This window comes from Pan troglodytes, chromosome 3 (assembly GCF_028858775.2).
Source record: "Pan troglodytes isolate AG18354 chromosome 3, NHGRI_mPanTro3-v2.0_pri, whole genome shotgun sequence".
In the NCBI taxonomy this organism is placed as follows: Eukaryota; Metazoa; Chordata; class Mammalia; order Primates; family Hominidae; genus Pan; species Pan troglodytes.
In genome coordinates this window covers 1,096,251-1,112,639 of record NC_072401.2, presented here as the reverse complement: position 1 = coordinate 1,112,639, position 16,389 = coordinate 1,096,251, and the positions used below count along the sequence as shown (strand labels likewise).

The window sequence follows — 16,389 nt, the reverse complement described above, 5'->3', positions numbered from 1 at the left end:
CCACGTTCCCTGTCTCTGGGCATCCTACAACCCTTAGGGCTGTCTCCTATCCCGCTCCCCGGTGAAGCAGGCAAAACTGATTTTTTTCTGGTTAAAATCTCCAAAGTTGTTAAAAACAAAACAAAACTAAGCAAAGAATCTTAGAAGTGTTACCTTTAGAAATAAGAGAGGACTTGTTATGGTTTCTACTTAGGGATCAACTGTTACCTCGTTAAAGGACGAAAGGTTGAGTTTTTTGGCGATGAACTTCTTCAGATGCAAGACGGTCGCCTGGGCTGAGCAGCGGATCCACTTCCGCTTCAGCCCCCGCAGTTTGCTGCTGTTACACTCCAGGCAGATGCTCACCTGCAGGAAAGGACGCTGGTGAGAGCGCAGCAGGAGGGTTCCCCCGGACGGTTCTGGAGACTTCCTTAGACATATTTCACTAATTCCTCAATCTAGGACTGCTGACCTTTTTAAGATCAGACATCTGCTTTGACTTCAACACTGCAGAAAAAGAATCTTACATACCTTATCTGAAAACCTGTTTATCGTCTGCTTGCCGTTTTGTGAACTATAACCTCACCCTGTTAATTCTGTGTGTTATTAACATGATAGTTGAGAGTTAATCCCAGAGTTATTTATCCATCGCAGGCATTGGCTTCTTGGTCTCCAGCTAAGCCTGTCCGGACAAACACGGCGCAAAGGGGAGTGGGCGGCCCCGTGTCTGCGAATGCACTCGGGGAGACAGCAGCGACTACGGGGAGACAGCAGGGAGAAGCCTTGAGCAGGGCCACAGGCGGAAGGTCACAGCTGCCTTCCAGGTTACCAGCAGTTTGGCCGCAGGATAAAAAGTGACTGAAGGGGACTGTGGAGTCCCAGCAGCCACGGGCTCCCTGCCGGTGCGAAAAGGAATCTGCCCAGGACGAGGCTTCACCCAAGGGCCCGGCCGGCTTGGCCCTCAAGATGTGCCTGACAAGGAAGGGCGACGCTCACGGCAAACGCTTCTACAGGTGGAGCCGCAACAAACGGCACAGTTAGGGCCTAAAAATGCAGTGGAAGGATGGACAGGGGGTTCACTGAAATATGTCTAAAATTACAAAAGATACAAAAGGGAGGACACCAGGGGTACAGACGGGCAAGTATTGAAGGTAATCAGATACAATTCCTAAAAATAAAAACACTCACGGAAACTAACATCTCAGTGGATGGCTGAACCACAGATTCTTCTCAGCCAAGGACAGATTAATGTCCTAAAAAAAAAATTCACTTGAGGAAGTTACCCATCAGGAGTAGAGATAAACACACCAATTCAAACAATAAAAGGAAGGCTAAGAGAAAGGGGAGAAGACGGGAGCCCCAGAGGGAAGAACAGAAAGGAAAGAAGTGTTAAGAAACAGTGACTAAGGATCTCCCACAACAGTGAAGGGCAGTCCTCAGATTCAGGAAGCAAAAGAATCCAAAATACAAGAAATACCCACTCCGACACGGTGCAGTCACTGAGCACAGCCCATTAAAGTCCCCGCAAGAGCCACTGGGGAGATAAGTGGATTCTGTGCAAAGAGCAAGAGAGATCCTTGCTCCGGGGTGGGATGGAGCTTGGCCGCCTGCAAGCATCACGGGAGAGGGACAATGCGAGGGGGAAAAAGATCTGGGAGTCTGGAGAGAGAACTCGGGAGAGAGGCCGTGGGGAGAAAGACCCAGAGTCCGGAGGGAAAAGAACTCGGGAGCGGGGCCACGAGGGAAGAAAGACCCGGAGTCTGGAGCGAGAAGAGCTCGGGAGAGGGGCCGCGCGGGGAGAAAGACCCGGAGTCCGGAGCGAGAAGAGCTCGGGGGAGGGGCCGTGCGGGGAAAGACCCGGAGTCTGGAGGGAGAAGAACTCGGGAGAGGGGCCGTGGGGAGAAAGACCCGGAGTCTGGAGGGAGAAGAACTCGGGAGAGGGGCCGCGCGGGGAGAAAGACCCGGAGTCTGGAGGGAGAAGAACTCGGGAGAGGGGCCGCGCGGGGAGAAAGACCCGGAGTTTGGCGGAAGAAGTGAGAGGCAGGGAGAGAGGGGGTGCCCGGTGAGAGCCGCGGTGGGGGTGCTTGTGCAGGGAGGGGCACAGACTTACAGTGACTTTGGACTTTTTTTTTTTGAGACAGAGTCTCCCTCTGTAGCCAGGCTGGATGCCGTGGCACGATCTCGGCTCACTGCAAGCTCCGCCTCCTGGGTTCAAGCGATTCCCCTGCCTCAGCCTCCCGAGTAGCTGGGACTACAGGCGCGCACCATCATGCCCGGCTAATTTTTTTGTATTTTAGTAGAGACGGGGTTTCACCAAGTTGGCCAGAATGGTCTTGATCTCCTGACCTCGTGATCTGCCCGCCTCGACTTCCCAAAGTGCTAGGATTACAGGCGTGAGCCACCGCGCCGGGCCAACTTTGGATTTCTAAAAATGTAAATAGTTTATACTTTTGTAACCACTAGTATAACAGAAGTAGAGCTTATACCTTGCAAACCAGAGGAAGAAAGAAAGAGATTAAAGAAAGTTACTAATTCACTCGACAACAGGGAGGAAGGAAGCATAGGAAAAAACTGACGAAAACAGCAAAATAAAAAAATTAAGCAGGAACCAACTCACATCCTCCATGGAAAATCGTGGAATGTGTAAGGTAACGTGCCAGCTAAAAAAGTTTCATTTTTTAAAAAAACCTAGCTCTACGTTGTAAACAGTGTCACATTTAAGACATTTTAAGAACAGAAATATCACACAAGTATTCACCAACAGAAAGCTGGCATAGCTAGATTAGTATGTCATGGGACTTTAAGAAATAGAGCTTAATGAGGAAGAAGCCCCCCCAAAGACGAGAAACGTTTCTATACGGGAACACAGCTGGTGACAAACGCACGCCAACAGAATGGCTATGGTGGGCTTCACGTCTCTATAAGCAGCGGACGCACCCTGCCCTCAACAGGCAGCCGCCGTCTCCGGCTCAGGGAACAGGTGTGCCAGCCACGCAGGCACAGGTCTGAGGCAGCGGGGTCTGCAGTGTATGGGGCCCGCAGGGCAGCGGGAAGGGCTGCACAGATGAACGCGGGCCTGCATGCACCTGCGGGAAAACGCAGACACACATGGGCGGGGGCGGGAGTGGGGGGGATTGTGGAAGGAAAACAAGAAGAAAATATGTTTACGTTTGCTCAGATTTGCATACATACAGGAGGTAATCACAGTGGTTCTCTATAGGTCACTACAGACAGCGACAGAGATGAGAACAAAATTAAACCTTTTCAATAATATTAACCTTAGGACTAAACGAATGTATTACCTATTTAAATACACTAAGTTACAAGCACGCTTCTAATTTTTAGGCTTTATTATGGCACAGTTTACACACACCTCTTTTATGTATATAATGCAATAATTTTCCGTAAATTCACAGACTTTCTCGATGATCGCCATGGCAGTCTCGGATGGTTTCCATCACCTCAGAGCCCCCGGCAGGCCCCTCTGCGATCTAACCCTGCTGGGGGAGCGGGGTGGGGAGTGAGTGTTTAATGGGGGCAGAGCTTCAGTTTGGGAAGATAAAAAGGCTCTGGAGATGATGGTGGTGGTGGTGGCTGTATAACACTGGGTCTGTACCCAAGGCCACTGAACCACACACCTGAAAATGGTTAAAATGGCATATTTTATGTGCATGTAACACAATTTAGAAAGCTGGTTAAAAAAAACATGAAAATTCTAGAATTATTTTAATAAGAACCAAATTATGAAGCTGGAAACTAAAGGAATGTTCAACTCTAGAGTTTAGAAAAGAGCCGGGTGCAGTGGCTTACACCTGTAATCCCAGCACTTTGGGAGGCTGAGGCGGGTGGATCATTTGAGGTCAGGAGTTCGAGGCCAGCCGGGCCAACATAGTGAAACCCCGTCTGTAATAAAAATACAAAAATTAGCTGGGCATGGTGGTGCGTGCCTGTAATCCCAGCTACTCAGGAGGCGGAGGTGGGAGACTCACTTCAACTGGGGAGGCAGAGGTTGCAGTGAGCCGAGATTGCACCCCCGCACTCCAGCCTGGGCGACAGAGTATAAGACTACATCTCAAAAAAAAAAAAAAGCCAAGTGCGGCGGTGGCTCACGTCTGTAATCCCAGCATTTTGGGAGGCTGAGGCGGGTGAATCACCTGAGGTTAAGAGTTCAAGACCAGCCTGATCAACATGGAGAAACCCCGTCTCTACTAAAAATACAAAAAATTAGCCGGGTGTGGTGGCATGTGCCTGTAATCCCAGCTACTCTGTAAGGCTGAGACAGAAGAATCGCTTGAACCCGGGAGGTGGAGGTTGCGGTGAGCCAAGATCAGGCCTTGCACTCCAGCCTGGGCAAGAGTGAAACTCCATCTCCAAAAAAAAAAAAAAAAAAGGACAATTCTGAAGAAGAAAAATGAGGGGTACGTACTCTCCCAGAAGACCACAACTTAATGGTAAAATAAATCATTGCAATTCAGTAAATTCCTTGTTGTTTTGGCACAATGGGAGACAAGAGACCAGCGGAACAGAGCAGAGAGCCCAGGGGGACCTGAGAGTGTGGAAACTTGGCAAAGTTGAACTCCACCTTGTCCATTCTACACACAAGGTCAACTGCAGGGGCTTACAACCCAACTAAAAAGCAAACCTTTAAAATATTTTACAAGACAATGTAAGAGAATGTATTTATGACCTTAGAATGGGGAAACATTTTTAAGATTCAGAAGAAAATACTGATACATTTAATTATGTCAAATTTTAAAACTGTGGATGATGATAGGTCGAAGAAAGCCGACAGCCGCAGAAGGAAAGACGATCCCTGCAGTGAGCGTGGGAGGAGGTAGCCCTGCAGCTCACATAAGGAAAAGTCAGTCTTCCCAGGACAGAGACGGGCAAAGAACAAGTAAGCAACTCACACGCAGAGGAGCCCAGAGACGTGCGATGAGTTGCTGGACACCCCACACACAGGAGACTGGAATCAGAAATAACACAGATACCGTGGAACACACCTGCCCAGGGGGACAAGTGCAGTGTCTTAGAGGAGTGACGGGCTGGTCACCACCTAGAAGTCTCCAGTATTAGAAGAGATGGGAAATTAAGTGTAAAAAAGTCACAGCGTAACAACACGTGCCACGCACACAACGCCGCGTGCTCTGCAACACCACGCGGCCCTGTGTGCACACAGCAGTCACCATCAAGCGGGTACGTTACACACCTCGAAATGCAACTCTGATTGTAAAGAGGGCACTGCAGAAAGACCTGTCGCTGTCTATGGCTACACATCGGCCTGCCTGGGAACACTGAGCTCCTTGTCCACCTGGAAGTGAAAAAGAGCCCAAGATCTGCCATCTGCATCTGGGTCACCAGCGAATCCTGCAGGCTCCCTCCCTTTTAAATATGCCCCAAACCCAGTGCTGCACCCGCACCGCCACCTGCCTGGGCCTCCGGCTCAGACGCCTGCCTGGTCTCCGCATGGCCACCCTGGCCGTGCAGGCAGCTCACTGCAGAGCAGCTGCGCTAAGCGGCAACCCTCTGGGGATAAAGCCACGCCAGGCTGCATCCCACAGCACACCCCGACCTCACATCCCAACTGCCTCATCTCCCTCCTCTGGGTGAACAGCAAGTTCTCACCATAGGCCCCCAAGGTCCCCAACCTCACCTCCAGCCTTACCCGTTCACTCTGCCCCGGACTCACCACCCACGGCACGTGGGGCAGCCTGGCACCAGGTCCCAGCTCACTACCTCCTGCCTCACCTCTACAGTCCAGGAGAGGCTCTTTCTACCCTCCGCCCCTTCTACCTCCAGGGGCTCTGGCCTGGATGGGTGGGCTCTCCGCTCCCCACCAGCCAACCCTCACCACGCCGGCTGCGAGGCCCTTGCAGGCAGAGCCCACTTCCAGCAGGCGTGCAGCAGGAGCAGGTGTCCGGCTCTCGGGTGTGAAGTCCCAAGAGCACAGCGCATGCCCGAGGGTGCGGACAGGAGCCAGTGGGCCAGGGAGGCACAACTCGGAGGAGTGAAAACAAACCACATTTCCAGCTCCACACACAAGAGCCATTGGAGCCTCTGGAGGGCGGCAGGGACCCCACACCAGACCCCCCAGCCTGCTCAGGGTATAGGAGCCATTTCCCCTGTTTCTGGTGCTGGGACATCACACCCACCAAGTCAACAGGCCTGGTAAGGGTTTCCTAACTCTGCACGAGCGAAGATGAGCAGAGACCACACCAGCCCTGCAGTCCCACTGGGTCTGTGGGTGCCAGGACCACCAAAGACGGAGGCGACTCCTGCCAGGACCCAGAACGCCCCTGAAGTCCACTGGGCAGCTGCTCGCTCCAAGGGAAGCTGAATGTAGGGTTCGTAGAGGGTCAGAGTCTCGCTCTTGTTACCTAGGCTGGAGTGCAGTGCCTCGATCTCAGCTCACTGCAAGTTCAAGCGATTCTCATGCCTCAGCCTCCGAGTAGCTGGGATTACAGGCACCCACCACCATGCCCAGCTAATTTTTTGTATTTTAGTAGAGACGGGGTTTCACCTTGTTGCCCAGGCTGGTCTCGCACTCCTGAGCTTAGGCAATCTGGCCGCCTCGGCCTCCTAAAGTACTGGGATTACAGGTGTGAGCCACCGTGCCTGGTCCAGTCTTCTTTTTTTTTTTTTTTTTTTGAGACCGGACTCTCGCTCTGTCGCCCAGGCTGGAGTGCAGTGGCGTGATCTTGGCTCACTGCAAGCTCTGCCTCCCGGGTTTACGCCATTATCCTGCCTCAGCCTCCGAGTACAGGTGCCCACGACCACGCCCAGCTAATTTTTTGTATTTTTAGTAGAGATGGGGTTTCACTGTGCTAGCCAGGATGGTCTTGATCTCCTGACCTTGTGATCCGCCTGCCTCGGTCTCCCAATATGCTGGGATTACAGGCGTGAGCCACCGTACCCGGCCAAGAGTCTTCTTAAACATTAAGTTCTAGGCCAGGTACAGTGGCTCACACCTGTGGTCCCTACTCGGGAGGCTGAGTTGGGAGAAGCACTTGAGCCCAAGAGGTCGAGGCTGCAGGGAGCTGAGATTGCACCACTATACTCCAGCCTAGGCAAGAAAGTGAGATCCTGTCTCAGAAAAATAAAAAAGCTCTAAAGTTCTGTTCTAACTTCCTTGCCATTTGCTCCGGGGCTTGTCAGCTCTGGGAGAGAAGCTGCCCATGCCCTCTCCTGGGCCACCTGGCAGCTCAGGTGTGTGAGCCATCAGCGCCCAGAGGGGCCTCCAGTGAGGGCCGGGATCTGTCTCCCACTATCCAGGTAACGGAGCTAATCTCAAACACAAACCTTTGTGGTTCGACAGAGGACAAAGCCTACTGAAGTGAGAGAAGAGTTTCATCAGGGACGTGTTCAGAAGAGCCCTGGACAGACGGGCACCAGGAGGGCACTGGCAATCCCGAGGCTCTGAAAACGAAGATGGGCGGAGGCCGAGCGTTTGGATCTGACAGAGGCCTGAAGGCGGCGGGAATCTCTGGGGTTGCCCTGGCGGGGTCACAGCCACGCGCAGGCCCCTCCCGTCTGCCCAGCCTCAGTCTGGTGGGAAGACCCCGGGGGCCTGGAACCGGAGGAGGAGGCTGCACACACAGGGGTCGAAGTCCATGTAGAGCCCCTGTATCCCCAAGACTGCATGGCACCCCACCCCCGAGTCCCGGCGGACACTCAGGACCCCAGCTCAGGGCAGCAGGCCCGTCCCCCACCTCACTCCTTATCCACAAACCCCACCCTTGCCCGCCCGGTCCCCGGAGGCCTCAGGATGCCCACGCAAAGCCAGGCTCTGGAAGCAGCAGCTGGGGGAAAAGAGCGGAACAGCTGTGGCCGTGCATCCATGAAACCCGCCGGCTGCTCCCAAAGAAGTCAGGCTCCAGAAAGGAGAGTTTTGGAATTAAACAGACCGATGGCTTATACTTAAAAAAAGATGAGAGCAAAAAACAGCTGTGAAGCAAATGAGTCACCTGAGGCTAACCAAGAGGCTTCCGGCTGTGAAAGGAATGGGGTCACACAGAGAAGGTGGCAGATGCAGGGACTGCGGGAGGCAGAACTGAGAGGAGAAAGAACGACCAGGGACCTCAGGAGGGAACAGCAAGGGCAGTGGAAGAGGCGGCTTCGCCAGTTTCCAAACTCCCAAGGTCAAGTGTGGGAAACGCCATTCACCTGTGCAGGGGGCGCCATCTTCCGGGAGGATCCCCATCCCCTCCCTCGGAAAACAGAAAGAAAGGCCCCGTCAAGTATTTTTGGTTTAGAAGACATCGTTGTGAGTAAATAAACCCGACACGCTTTTGCATTGCTCAGCGATGACTAAACTTGCCTCTCTCAGGAAGATTCAGAGGAGCCACCAGTCCCAGGAGGCCTGTGCCTTGAGGCTGAGTGCCCACCAGTGGGGGTGGCAGCGAGGGGGCCTGCGCCCGTCAGATGATGGAGAAGAGGTCGGCTGTGAAGCCAGCACGGCCGGCTGATGCCACCCTGAGCCTCGGCTGCTCTGAGTTGGCTGCTGAGCAAACCTAGAGCTGGAGCCCAGCCAGGGGTGGGAGGGCCAGAGCCTCCAGGCACAGGCACAGCATCCACAGCTTCATGCCCTTCGGAGGGGCCACCGGAGGAGGGCACAAGGCTGAGAGCAGAAACATGGGCCTGCGTGGCAGGTGCTTCCCTCATATATTTTTTTTTTTTAATGCTTAGTATTAAAAGCACAGAATTTAATCAGTTCATCCGAGTGACTGAGGAGGGCTTAAGAGTTAAGAGAAGAAACGACTGTCTCTGGTGTGAGGGGGACAACACACAGCCCGTGACTGGCAGGAGCTCAGGGGCCACCGCACTGGGCTCAGAAGTGATGTGCGGACGTGGCGAAGCACAAATCCAAACACACCAGGAAGACACCAGAAACGCCCACAAAACCCATGCAACCTCCCGTTAAGCCTAAATAACTATAACGTCGCATCAAAACTTCAGTAAGATGAAGAAGCGATTCCTAGAATAAAATTAGTGTGAAATAAAATTTTAAAATTACCCAAAACAATCTGGAACAAACCCTCTGATGACTTCCCAAGTTTTGGAAGACGGAGATCAGGAACTCATCACGAAGTTATAGACGCGTATAATCCCACAAATGGACACGGAATCCAAGTTTAAGGGCAGCCACAAGAAGAACAGAAAGAGAATGCAAAATTCCCAAACCATTAGAGCAGAGAAAGAAGACACCAAAACGGGATCCAAGCCCTCATGGAGAGGGGAAAAAATGTATTCTCACAACAAAGACAACGGGTTAAACTCTCCTATCAAAGAGAACCTGAGATGTGTGCAAAAAAGCAAAGCAAAGGCCTCCGTAACACAGCTGAAACAAATGACAGGGAGGGTGGAAGCAGAGACCAACAGCAACCGTAGCGATGTTAGTACAAGAGAATCGGGGGTTAGAGCGAAAACACACTGAACAGGAAAAAAGAAAAAAAAAGAATCCACACTGGCAAAAGGTGCAAGTCATCAAAACTAAGTAAGAACCATCAGCCTGCATAGCCAGCAGCACGGCTCCTAAGCAACACCGCGAGGTTACAGAGACACGGAGAAAACAAGAATCCACAAGAAAAACGACCGGACTTGGATGTCGGAGTTCACAATCTCCCAGGCTGCCTGCTTGTTTCTCATTCATTCAACTTAACACCTCAAAGTGCCTCACAAATAGGAAATCATTTAATCTTCATAAAAACCTCGAGGCAATCTCAGCACCACCTCACGCCACAGACAGAGAAACTGAGGCAGAGGTAGGTCTCTTGTGAAGGGCCACACCCTGGCTAAAGGCAGAGCAGGACGTGGGCAACTGGCCCCTGGGGTCCGCTTGTTTACCCACCACACCAACCAGCAAACTCAGCCAAAGGAAAATCACCCCAGGACCCCTGGAAAATCTGCACCCAAGTGAACAAGAAAGAAGATCTCAATCCCCCAAGGCAGAGATCCGTGTAGACAACACTCCCTGACCGCCCGGGAAGGAGACTAGAAAGAGGAGTGGATGGAACCCAAAAAGGCCACGTTACTCAAATGTTTCAGAACAAACTTCTCGATTAAAAAGGAACTCTGATGAAATTACAGCTTCTTTAGAAATGAATGCCAGTGAAAATATTATTCATCAAAGTCTGCAGGGAGCAGCCAGGAGCACACAGGAAACACAGCCGGAAATGCGCTTACAAAAAGACTGGGCGGGCGCGTGGGCTCACGCCTGGAATCCTGGCACTTTGGGAGACTGAGGCAGGTGGACTGCTTCAGCCCAGGAGTTCAGACCGGCCTAGGCAACACAGCAAGACTCCATCCATCTCTACAAAAAATTTAAAAAGTTAACTGGTGTGATCTGCCAACAGTGTCTGCTACTCTGGAGGCTTGGGCAGGAGCCCAGGAGGCAGAGGGTGCAGGGAGCTGTGATTGCACCATTGCACTCCAGGTTGGGTGAGAGAGCCAGATCCCGTCTCGAAGAATAACAAAAGACTTTTAACTCAAGATGTCAGAAAAAAAAATGTTTTAAGAAAATTCAGCAAGGCTGGGTGCAGTGACTCACACTTTGGGAAGCCGAGGCGGGTGGATCACGAGGTCAGGAGTTCAAGACCAGCCTGGCCAACATGGTGAAACCCCATTTCTACTAAAAATATAAAAATTAGCCGGGTGTGGTGGGGTGTGCCTGTAATCCCAGCTACTTAGGAGGCTGAAGCAGGAGAATCGCTTGAACCCAGGAGGCAGAGGTTGCAGTGAGCCAAGATTGTGCCACTGCACTCCACACTCCAGCCTGGTGACAAAGTGAGACTGTCTCAAAAAAAAAAAAAAAAAGAAAAGAAAAGAAAGAAAATTCAGCAGGGCATGGTGGCTCATGCCTGTAATTCTAGAACTTTGGGAGGCTGAGGTGGGTGGATCACCCGAGGTCACAAGTTCAAGATCAGCCTGACCAACATGGAGAAACCCCGTCTCTACTAAAAATACAAAATTAGCCAGGCGTGGTGGCGCATGCCTGTAATCCCAGCTACTTGGGAGGCTGAGGCAGGATAATCGCTTGAACATGGGAGGCAGAGGTTGCAGTGAGCCGAGATCGTGCCATTGCACTCCAGCCTGGGCAACAAGAGCAAAACTTCATCTCAAAAAAGAAAAAAACAAAATTCAATATTTGATCAATTTTTAAAAATTGGCCCTTTTGAAAGCAACAAATAAATCTTTAGCACGTCAAGGATCAAAAGAAAAGGTAAATATTAGTAAAAGTCAACACTGATATAAATTTAAAACTGCAAAACAGAGATTAAACTGGAGGAGGACATCACACACAGCTTTACATCGATCCATGGAAAACTACACCAGAGTAAAGGGGAGCAGCAGCCTGCACCCCTCTGGAACACCAGCCCACCCAGCAGACCCCAAAACTGAATTTCCACGAGATCCCAGGGGGTTCCTCACCACTGGGGAACTGCTGTAAGGACAAGTACCTAACAAAGGCCAACCAGGAAAGACCCAGGGGCCTCCGCGCAGACGAGACCAACGCCAGAGACAGAAAAACAGCGTGGTTCCAGGAGAGCCGCCAAGCCACCAACAGAGGAAGCACCAGGCACGTCAACATCGGAAACCAGGCATGGCAGTGAAACCGGGGTCATGAAAGAAGGAGGTGATTTCCTCGCTTCCTGCCCCTCCGGACCCCTTCTCTGAACTGGCCGCTCTTCTCTACTGACCCACAAGGCAACGCCATCACATCCCACGTTGGACACACGTGTCTATTTCTGTAATGCTCACTGAACCTTTTAAACAACGTGTAAATGTAAACTAAAAAGTTAAGGTTCCGTTACTTGGCTGGGCGCGGTGGCTCACGCTTGTAACCCCAGCACTTTGGGAGGCTGAGGTGGGCCAGAAGTTCGAGACCAGCCTGGCCAACGTGGTGAAACCCTGTCACTACTAAAAATACGAAAGTTAACCAGACGGAGCAGCAGGTGCCTGTAGTCCCAGCTACTCGGGAGGCTGAGGCAGGAGAATCGCTTGAACCCAGGAGGCAGAGGCTGCAGTGAGCCGGGATGGCGCCACCGCATTCCAGCCTGGCAGACAAGAGCAAAACTCCATCTCAAAAAAAAAAAAAAAGTTCTCTAGACGTGGGTATGGAATTTCATCAAATTCTTTTACTGCATCTCTGTGACCGTGTAGTTTTTCTGTCTTCATCTGGTAATACAGTAAATGACACACGAAGAGGCCCTCGACGTTCACTCTCACTTTCCTTTCAACACACTGCGAGGCTTTGCTTTCTATCACGTAACATTCACGGAGCACAGAGACGCGCCCGGAGGAAAAGGCACAAAACGTGGGCCATAGGGCTGAGGCCAGAGCCAGCCGCTGACCTACCATGTTTTATATCTGCCATGCTTTACCCTAAGCACGTGTTCCTCTGGTAATTAAAAAAAAAAGAAAAAGGAAGAAGTCGGGAGGAAGAAAACAGCAGCCCTTGGGTGCTGGCTGTCACTGCTTCCCTTCATCCCCAGGGAAGGTTTCTGGTGTGAGCCCTCCCTCGGTGCTCCCAGGACTGCACTATTACAGGAGCACTAATACAGGAGTGTCCCGGAGGCCCGGGGCCCCGCCCACCTGCTCACGCCTCCACGGCGAGCACTAACACTGCAGCGACCCCCGGGGCCCGCCCACCTGCTCACGCCTCCATGGCGAGCACTAACACTGCAGCGACCCCCGGGGCCCGCCCACCTGCTCACGCCTCCATGGCGAGCACTAACACTGCAGCGACCCCCGGGCCCCGCCCACCTGCTCACGCCTCCACGGCCAGCACTAACACTGCAGCGACCCCCGGGCCCCGCCCACCTGCTCACGCCTCCACGGCGAGCACTAACACTGCAGCGACCCCCGGGGCCCGCCCACCTGCTCACGCCTCCATGGCGAGCACTAACACTGCAGCGACCCCGGGGCCCCGCCCACCTGCTCACGCCTCCACGGCGAGCACTAACACTGCAGCGACCCCCGGGGCCCGCCCACCTGCTCACGCCTCCATGGCGAGCACTAACACTGCAGCGACCCCCGGGGCCCCGCCCACCTGCTCACGCCTCCACGGCGAGCACTAACACTGCAGCGACCCCCGGGGCCCGCCCACCTGCTCACGCCTCCATGGCGAGCACTAACACTGCAGCGACCCCCGGGGCCCGCCCACCTGCTCACGCCTCCACGGCGAGCACTAACACTGCAGCGACCCCCGGGGCCCGCCCACCTGCTCACGCCTCCATGGCGAGCACTAACACTGCAGCGACCCCCGGGCCCCGCCCACCTGCTCATGCCTCCACGGCGAGCACTAACACCGCAGCGACCCCCGGGGCCCCGCCCACCTGCTCACGCCTCCATGGCGAGCACTAACACTGCAGCGACCCCCGGGGCCCGCCCACCTGCTCACGCCTCCATGGCGAGCACTAACACTGCAGCGACCCCCGGGCCCCGCCCACCTGCTCATGCCTCCATGGCGAGCACTAACACCGCAGCGACCCCCGGGCCCCGCCCACCTGCTCATGCCTCCACGGCGAGCACTAACACCGCAGCGACCCCCGGGCCCCGCCCACCTGCTCACGCCTCCATGGCGAGCACTAACACCGCAGCGACCCCCGGGGCCCCGCCCACCTGCTCACGCCTCCATGGCGAGCACTAACACTGCAGCGACCCCCGGGGCCCGCCCACCTGCTCACGCCTCCATGGCGAGCACTAACACCGCAGCGACCCCCGGGCCCCGCCCACCTGCTCACGCCTCCATGGCGAGCACTAACACTGCAGCGACCCCCGGGGCCCCGCCCACCTGCTCGTCGCTGCGGTGGTAGTCGTTGTCCTCCTCCGGCTTCTCCTCCGCGGCCTCTTTGTTTGAACTGTCATCTGCTTTGGTTTCACCTTTTAGCACAAACAGAACATAGCGCACCATGAAATCCAAACTGTCAAGCCATTTAAAAAACTACACTGTACTCCAAATGCCGCCAAAAATTCACTCCATTAAGAGACTCTGGACCCCCGGAGCGGAGTAAGCGTCAAAGGAAAGCCGTCTGCAAAGTGTCTGCAGGGGTCTCCCCAGGATGCAGAACGGGCGTGTGGGCCTGTGGGTGCAGGCGTGGGGAGCACAGGAGACAGAGACGGGGCAGCCGGAGCCGGCGTGGGACACAGACACGCTCCGCACTGGCCACATGGCCAGGCCCGCCCGGAGCTGCTCAGTGCTGACCACATCAGCCCCTCGATCTGAAAGCCTTCTCCTAAAAATCCAATGTTTCAACACCGCTTTTAAAATGAAAACTTCCCCTCAGGTAAAACGGTTCTGACAGGGCTGCTTGGTTCCCAGACTCGCTTCCTAACCACGCCTCATGGCTGTGCTTCCTGGGACCCGCAAAGCCGTGGGGGTGACAGAGCCACGCCCCTCCCACCCTCCAACTGTCACAGACGCCCGGAGGAGCCTAAACATTTCCTAAGAGTTGGTGTGGTCCATTAGGAAAATAAAATGTCCTCAAGACATGAACATTTGTTGTGATACCCTCAGATTTCAACATACCATTCCCTTTACACAGAAACCAAACCATTATTTTGCCATTTTACAGTAAAGCAAGCCAAGTGAAGTCTCAGGAAGTTCACCTTCCACTACTCTTTCCACAGGCCTTCTGAACCCTGACCTCTGCCCCCCAGACACTCTCGGGGGGCCCTCCTGCTCTCCCCTGCTGGCTTTTCCCCTCTGCCCACGTTCCCACTGGTACCAGGAGTGAGGAGGAATGCCTCGAACCCTAACCTCCCCGCACCCTCAGGTTCCCCCACGTTCTCCCGTGAGCGCGTGTGGGAGGGGCCGGCAGACGGCGCCAGCTCTTTAAGAAAAGGCCTCATGCAGGGGATTCCCGGGGCTTCTGGATGGGCACGCAGGGCACTCACCATTCCGATGGGAATCTAAGTGCTGTTTTGCAGAGCAGGTCTCCCCCTTGATATCTCCCGGCACCTCCATGCCCAATTTGTGATAGAACTCCCTCTGCTTTCTCATTTCCGCTGCGGAAAATCAACACACAGTCTTTCATCTCACAGGCAGTGGATTCTATTAAACTTCTGTTCATAAACATCACATAAAGAAAATTAGGGATTTGCATTATGAAGTTTGAAGGCTACTAATAAGAAAGCAGCAAATTAAGACTGAGATGTTTTGGGGGCTCAGCACAGCGGGAAGCGCACCCCCCGGGCACCCGCCCCACCAACCCACGTGGGACGTTGAGTCGCAGACCGGCTGCTCCAGGCCTAGGACAGGCACGGGGCCTGGGAAACCCAAGTGCGGGACTGCCATCCCCACCTCAGCCACTGCCTATGAGTGTCCAATGGCGCAGAACCAACCATCACCAGGGGCTTGATAAACACTGTGGCCACAGCAGTGCCACGTCAGACATCATTGCTGACCTCACGCCTCAGCCAGTGGACTGCCTGGACACCCGCAGCTCAGAGATGAACCTGCCACTGGGTTCCCCCCACGCTCCTGCGCAGTGGCAGATCCTGCCGGCTCACAGGTACCCAAGGCCACCACTGAGGAACCCCAAGAGAGCCCTCGAGGGCCCGAGAGCCCCGGGGACCATGTGTCCCAGGCGCCTGAGTCCACAGCCTGCAGGGAGGGCTGCTCACAGCTATGAGCTCTGGCACCCCGTTGCCTGGCAGTGGGTTAAGAGCGCCCCCTGGTGTCTGTGGCCACAGCCACAGGCACAAATTCCAGGGAGGAGACTGCCCGGCGGCAGACGGGCCGCAGCATCCTCACCCACACCTGCCATTGGGTCACCTCTGGCCGGACCAGAGGAGGCCTGACCCTCCAGGGATGGCCAGCAAGAGCTGGCCAGAACCTCGCAGGTTCCAGGGAAAAGCAAACAGACTCTCGGCAAAGGCCCCCTAAGGGTGACCTTAGTTCACACCCAGGGGACACAGTGGACGAGGCGGGTCACCGCTCGGGAACACACAGTAGGCAGCAAAGAAAGGTTAGAAAAAAGCTGCTCAAACCGCAACCCAGACATCACTCTGAAAAGTAACGTATGTGCTACGTGACCAAGGAATTCTTCACCAAACTTTTTATCCACGATTTCCTCCCTACATACCATGAGCTCGGCCAGGCCAGGGAAACGCTCTGGGCATACCCCAACCTACACAGCTGCGTCACAAACACCAACCGTGCAGGGACCAATGCCCGCGTGAGGCAACGAGCTTGGACAGAGAGGAGGATGCCCCGTGAGCCTGGGCAGAGAGGAGGGGACCCCGAGAGCCTGGGGAGAGAGGAGGGGACCCCGAGAGCCTGGGGAGAGAGAGAGGAGGGGACCCTGAGAGCCTGGGGAGAGAGAGGAGGGGACCCCGAGAGCCTGGGCAGAGAGAGGAGGGGACCCCGAGAGCCAAGGGGATACGTGGGGCCGGCCGCGGGTGGATGGA

At 54.3% G+C, this 16,389-nt stretch overlaps 1 protein-coding gene across 7 annotated transcripts in view; it reads right to left on the bottom strand.

Annotated features, from left to right (window-relative positions):
• PCGF3 (polycomb group ring finger 3) overlaps positions 1-16,389 on the bottom strand; it is a 74,239-nt gene that overhangs the window by 8,496 nt on the left and 49,354 nt on the right. For all 7 annotated transcript variants that reach the window (XM_024355899.3, XM_024355903.3, XM_063807890.1 and 4 more), the window contains 3 exon segments: positions 14,875-14,985; positions 13,772-13,860; positions 208-345 (listed from right to left, as the gene is read on the bottom strand). In XM_024355899.3, the coding sequence (XP_024211667.1) occupies positions 208-345; positions 13,772-13,860; positions 14,875-14,985 (338 nt within the window).